This window comes from Fulmarus glacialis, unplaced genomic scaffold (genome assembly GCF_000690835.1).
Source record: "Fulmarus glacialis isolate BGI_N327 unplaced genomic scaffold, ASM69083v1 scaffold31065, whole genome shotgun sequence".
NCBI classification, from domain to species: Eukaryota; Metazoa; Chordata; class Aves; order Procellariiformes; family Procellariidae; genus Fulmarus; species Fulmarus glacialis.
In genome coordinates, this window is record NW_009214124.1 from 5,279 (window position 1) to 11,018 (window position 5,740).

At 57.0% G+C, this 5,740-nt stretch overlaps 1 protein-coding gene across 1 annotated transcript in view; it reads left to right on the plus strand.

Moving 5' to 3' along the window:
- The window catches only part of SLC16A1 (solute carrier family 16 (monocarboxylate transporter), member 1), a 5,841-nt gene extending 3,535 nt beyond the window's left edge, over positions 1 to 2,306 (plus strand). The window contains exons 2-4 of the mRNA XM_009578456.1: positions 1 to 95; positions 638 to 1,501; positions 1,823 to 2,306. The exon at positions 1 to 95 is cut by the window's left edge and continues 79 nt beyond it. Of these exons, the coding sequence (XP_009576751.1) occupies positions 1 to 95; positions 638 to 1,501; positions 1,823 to 2,100 (1,237 nt within the window). The 3' untranslated portion in view covers positions 2,101 to 2,306. The remainder of the gene's footprint in view (positions 96 to 637; positions 1,502 to 1,822) is intronic.
- The last annotated feature ends 3,434 nt before the right edge of the window (positions 2,307 to 5,740 follow it).

The following is a 5,740-nucleotide window of genomic DNA, read 5'->3' on the forward strand; positions in this document are numbered from 1 at the left end:
GATCGCTGGCGGCTGCCTCTCCGGGTGCGGGTTGATTGCAGCCTCTTTCTGTAACACGGTGGAGGAGCTCTACTTCTGCGTTGGGGTCGTAGGAGGTAAGTGACGGCTCTGCCCTAACGGGGCTGCAGCAGAGGTAAGTCCTCTCCTGAGGCAGCAAGAGGAGCAACTTAAACCCAGTAATTATTAGGGAATGATTATGATGAATTTGCATTAATCCTGTTTCCTGTTAGATAATCTGATAAGGGATGGCCCCGGTGACATAACGTGGGGAGACAGCACTAGTTACTGTACATGGAACTAATATTTGGTACTGAGAATAGAGAGCATCCATTGTTCCTGCCCCGGGTTAGGGTTGTGCCCCGCCAGTTGACGTAAGGTTTGTCACAAGCCGGGGCGGTTCTCCCCTTCCCGCTTCCGAATTTCTGCGTGCGCCTTCGTGCGCCTTCGCTGCTGCCCTGGCACCTCCTCCCAAGTCGGCAGCGGGGGCCGAGTGCTGCTTGCGCAATCGGGAAGTTAATACAGCCAAAACGGAGGTGTGAAACCCCGCGCTCCCGCTCATCCCAGCAGTGCTTCTGCTGGTGCTGCTGGCTTGTGGGGGTGGTCGAGCTCTGAGCCCCTCGTCTCTCCTCTCCTTCAGGCCTTGGACTCGCGTTTAACTTGAACCCAGCCTTAACCATGATCGGTAAGTACTTCTTCAAGAAGCGTCCCCTGGCTAACGGGCTGGCGATGGCGGGCAGCCCCGTGTTCCTCTCCACCCTGGCACCCGTGAACCAGCTCTTCTTCGGCATATTTGGCTGGCGCGGCAGCTTCCTCATCCTCGGTGGTCTCTTGCTGAACTGCTGCGTCGCCGGATCCCTGATGCGGCCCATAGGCCCCAAGCCGGATCAGCTGAAGAAAGAGGCCACTAAGGAGGTGCTGCAGGAAGCTGGGAAGGCGGTGAGAAAGGGTGGCGGTGACACCAGCACAGACCTCATCGGCGGGAAGACCAAGAAACAGAAGAGCACATTTTTCCAGACGATCAACAAGTTCTTGGACCTGTCCCTGTTCACGCACAGGGGCTTCCTGCTCTATCTGTCAGGCAACGTGATCATGTTCTTCGGGCTGTTCACTCCCTTGGTCTTCCTCAGCAATTATGCAAAGAGCAAGAAGATTGCTAACGAGTCTGCAGCCTTCCTGCTCTCCATCCTGGCCTTCGTAGACATGGTGGCCAGACCTTCCATGGGACTGGTGGCAAACACCAAGTGGATCAGACCCAGAGTCCAGTACTTCTTTGCCATCTCTGTGATTTACAATGGGGTGTGCCACCTCTTGGCCCCCATGTCCACCACCTATGCCGGCTTCTGCATTTATGCTGGCTTCTTTGGCTTTGCCTTCGGCTGGCTGAGCTCAGTCCTGTTTGAGACCCTGATGGACCTGGTGGGAGCGCAGCGGTTTTCCAGTGCTGTCGGCCTCGTGACCATCGTGGAGTGCTGCCCCGTGCTCCTGGGACCCCCTCTGCTAGGTAGGTGTGCTGTGCCCTGGGGAGCTCTGCCCATCCTGCCCAGCCTCGCTGAGCGGTGGCGGGTCCCCCCGAGCTGTGGGCAGCCCTCAGCGCTGGGGCAGGGGCAAGGGGAGTGAGCACCGGCCCTGAGGCCGCCCCAGCATCTGAGGGATGGCTGAGGAAGTGGGGGCTGAGCCCCTGGTGCAGGGTGGGGGAGCAGGGGCTGGGGGAATAAAGGCCTGAAGCTGAGGGTGATGGGCTTGGGCTGCTCTTGGCAAAATTTCCACAATCTGGAGCAGTTCTGGGGGTATCTCGCTAAGCTGTCCCCTCTCTGTCCCTCAGGGAAGCTCAACGACATGTATGGTGACTACAAGTACACGTACTGGGCCTGCGGGGTCATCCTCATAGTCTCCGGGATCTACCTCTTCATCGGGATGGGCATCAACTACCGCCTGGTGGCAAAGGAGCAGAAGGCGGAGGAGAAGGCGAGGAACGAAGGGAAGGAGGAGGAGACCAACGTCGACGAGGCTGAGAAGCAGAAAGAGGCAAACAACGATGTGGCCCCCTCGCCTCAGAAGAGCACGGAGGATGGTGTCAAAGAGGAGGAGAGCCACATGTGAGGGACTGGTCTCAATCCCGGAGTGTCGGGGAAGCGCTGCTGCCCTGGCGCGGCGGCTGGGGCAGTGCTCCGCTGGCGCTGGGCGGCCGTGAGAAGTGTTTAAACCAGGTGTTCATTTTTAACCAGGCTCTGAACTGTCTTTCCATCTGTGTTCAACAAAGGTAACAGGGCTACACACACAGTATCCTCGTGTGTTGGGGGACAGGGGGGCTTTTTATAGTCTGGCTTTTTAACAGTAACATGAATGTACTAATAATGTGCCTTACAGTCTTCATATCTAGCTGAATCTGGACGAGCCTTAACTCTAAACCGTGCTTTAGCTCTGTATTCTGCTCGGGGTGGGAGTGTGTGTGTGTATGTGTGTGTTTTGGGGAGTCTTGTTGTTAAAAAGCCATAAAACCCAGGATACTGGATTTGTTGAAGCACGATGGGCTTCAGGGCCGGCCCCGGATGAATACTGCTTCACACGCTTCTTACCGCAGGCCCTCCGCAGAGGGGGAGATGCGGGCACGGGACAGGGTGGTTTTTGGCTTCCGTGCCGGGTGCCTCCTGGCTCTGTAGGTGGTCTTTAGGTATGTTTTGAAAACACTTTAGCTACTGTAGTTCTTTAAAATCCCTCTTCTGTAGTTGTGCTCTCATGGGATATTCAGGTTGGAGAAGGATGTCTGCAGTTCAGGTTGGGCAGTGTCATCCGCTCCGGGGCTGTGGCAGCCCCCGTGCGCCCGGCCCCTGCAGCTGAGCCCTCTGTGGGGAGGGCTGGGGTCCCCCCCAACTCTGCCCTGGCACTGCCTCTTCTCAGCCCAACCTGGGTGGTGTGAAACGGGTGCGAATGTGGGGGCTCGGCTGGCGGTGCCGGGTCAGGGTGCCGGCCTCGGTCCCCCCATGGGGCGGGTTTCCACCAGAGCATCCCTGTGCTGACCAGTCCCACCCGGACGGGTGTTGCGGGTGCCTGACCCTGGGCAGAGCGGTGGGGCGGGTGGAGATGGTACATCCCTGAGACAGGCCTTCTGCTTTTGCTCTTTTATCTCTTAGAGAAACCTCTTTTACTTGCTTCTGTTCAACCAAGATCTTAAGGCAGGGGATGCCTAGCTATTCACATCTAGGACATGTAAGGGGGAGGAAAGAATTTGTACGTATTTATTTTTTATTTTTTAGTGCTGGAAAATATCTCAACGTACGTGGAGCAGGTTAATGGCTCTCAAGTTCTAGTAAATGTTGATCAGAGTAAGAGGCTGAGGTTTGTTTTTTTCAAATAAACTTGTTTTTTTTACAATTTACCCATCAAATGTTGAAATTCTTTCCTAGAATCACACTTCTGTGTGCCAGATGACATGTATTTTGGGTCAGTTTGGGGGAAAGGTGAGTGGGACTGTGGCATAGCCTGGGTCTCCACTCACTGCTCCAGCACCCCAAGGCTCCCGCTGAGCGGGTCCCACTGACTTTGGAAGCTGCTCCCTGTCAAGATGCCCCTTCCCTGCCTCTTCTCACCTCCTCAGCTGCAAGAGGCAGCTTTGGTTGGGGTTTGGGATGGCCACAGCCGAGTCTCCCCATGCACTCTGGTTTTAGAAACGGTTCTGTTCCCCTGCCTGTCTCTGCAGGATGCCTGTGAAAGCCTTGAGATCCCCCTTTATTGCAAAGGGGATGGACACACACTTAAACATCTTGTTTCATGACTGATGGGCAGACTCTCCTGCTGTCTCAGAGGAGAGTCTGAGCAGGGCCCCGAGCTGAGCGGGGCCACTGCTGTGCGCAGCCGAGGGACCTCCTGCCTGCGGGCCTGGCACTGACGGTGGCTGAACCCAAACGAGGGGGTAAACGATGGTCCTCCTGCCTGAGCTGCCCCGGGGTCCCCGGAGCCCCTGGCAGGGTCAGGCCCTTCACTGCGGCCACTCTCCTTGCCCTCCCTTGGCTGCGGGGCCACTTTGGGCTTCATTTTGGTCCAAATTTTGGGCTTCATTTTGGTCCAAATCTCACAGAAAGCAGGCCAGGGTGTTTTCATACTGTAGAGTAACTTTATAAAGCCAACAGTATTTTGTACAAAAGAATTTTGTTGTACAGTGCTGAGCTGTGATACCGTAAAGTCAAGTAACTGTATTTTCATAAATGGCGTGTCTGTTGTAGCTGCAGTAATGGGTTCACGTTGCAATAAATCAACCCTGAGGAGCTGCCCCTGGAGTCCCTGTCTTTGTAGGTACGGACAAGCTGCCAGCCCTGCTCTGCTCCCTCTGCGTGTGGGTTGGTGTTCACCGGGGCCCAGTCTCCCTGTCAGGCAGGTCACTTGGCTGCTCTGGGCAGGGGGCTGCGGAAAAAACCTGCTGCCGATGCCTGCGTTGAGAGGAGCCTTGGTCCTCTGCAGTGAGAAATCCTCAGCCCCAGCCTCTGCTCTCCCAGTGCCCGACCTCCCCAGGCCGCCTGGGCCGCGGTACTGCTGTGGCTGACGGAGGTGTTGCTGTGACCAGCGCTGCCTGGGAGAGGCTCGCCCAGCCGGGGCAGGGCGCCAGCTCCTCTTTTAAGGAGAAAAAATGTTTAAATAATTTCCTGCTACTAGGACTTGGCTGGCTGGGAACACTTCAGTAGTAAATCCTTGTTGTTTTCTACGGGTGGCCTCCGTGCCCTGTCCCCTCTGTGCTGTGCTGCCTGGAGCTGGGCGTCAGCCCTGTCTTGGTTCCTGCCCTGTCCGGGACCTCCTGTGGGACTGCTCCTAGGATCCACTGCTGTGGAAGTGCAGGTGGAGGAGGAAGGCGTGTGTGGGTTCAGGAGGAGAAACTTGCTCTTGCCCTGTGTTAGGCTATAAAGTGACTCAGGCTAGAAGTCGTAGAATTGCCCTGCTTGTAAGGGCAGAGCACGGGGCCCTTGCTGCGTGCTGTGGTGGGGCTGGCACCGCAGCAGGGCGCAGACTCTGGCCTGCGGCAGGCCTCTGCTCCTGCGGCAGCCTGGCTGGGCACGGGCTGTCTCTGTGCCCTGTTCCTGACTCGCGGCTCGGCTCAGCTCAGGAGCAGGGCTATATTTAGTCACGTTATTTCTGTGAGCAAAGGTATCTGCAGCGCTGGGAAGTACAAGAGCGGTGCTCGGCTCCCAGAGCTCCTCACTGTTACCTAGCCATAAAACAGGAGCTCAGGGCATGGTGTAACTGGTGGGAGCTCTGGCTTTTGCCATGGTGGCAGGTGAGCGGGGGGTAGATGTTCAAACCGGCCCTTGGTGCCTTTGGGGAGGTGCCGCTTGGCAAGAGCCCATATGCCAGGGACATTCCTGCGGGCTCAGCCCAGGGGACTGCTTAAGCGCAGCGGGCTGGGACCTGCTGAGACGATACCCCTGCAAAGGGCCACAGAAAGCCCGTGGGGCTGTGGTGCTTCCCCACTCCCCAGGCCGAGAGGTCCTGGTGGCAGCGTCGAGCAGTGCGGGCATTGCAGGCCAGCCCCCGCTGATGGCAGTGCTGTGGAGCCAGCCCTGTGAGTTATTGCACAGATTTCCTTTGTGCGCTCCGCCAGGCCACCTTCCTTCCTCCCAGGGGTAGCAAAATAAAATTCTCCTCATAGCGGGCAGAATTGAGGAAATACTTGAGAGCTAATTCCTGTGCAGTTTGTTTTCCCAGACATCTGAGGTTGCCGGCCAGAAATGCTCGGCAGCGGCTGGGGGGGCTC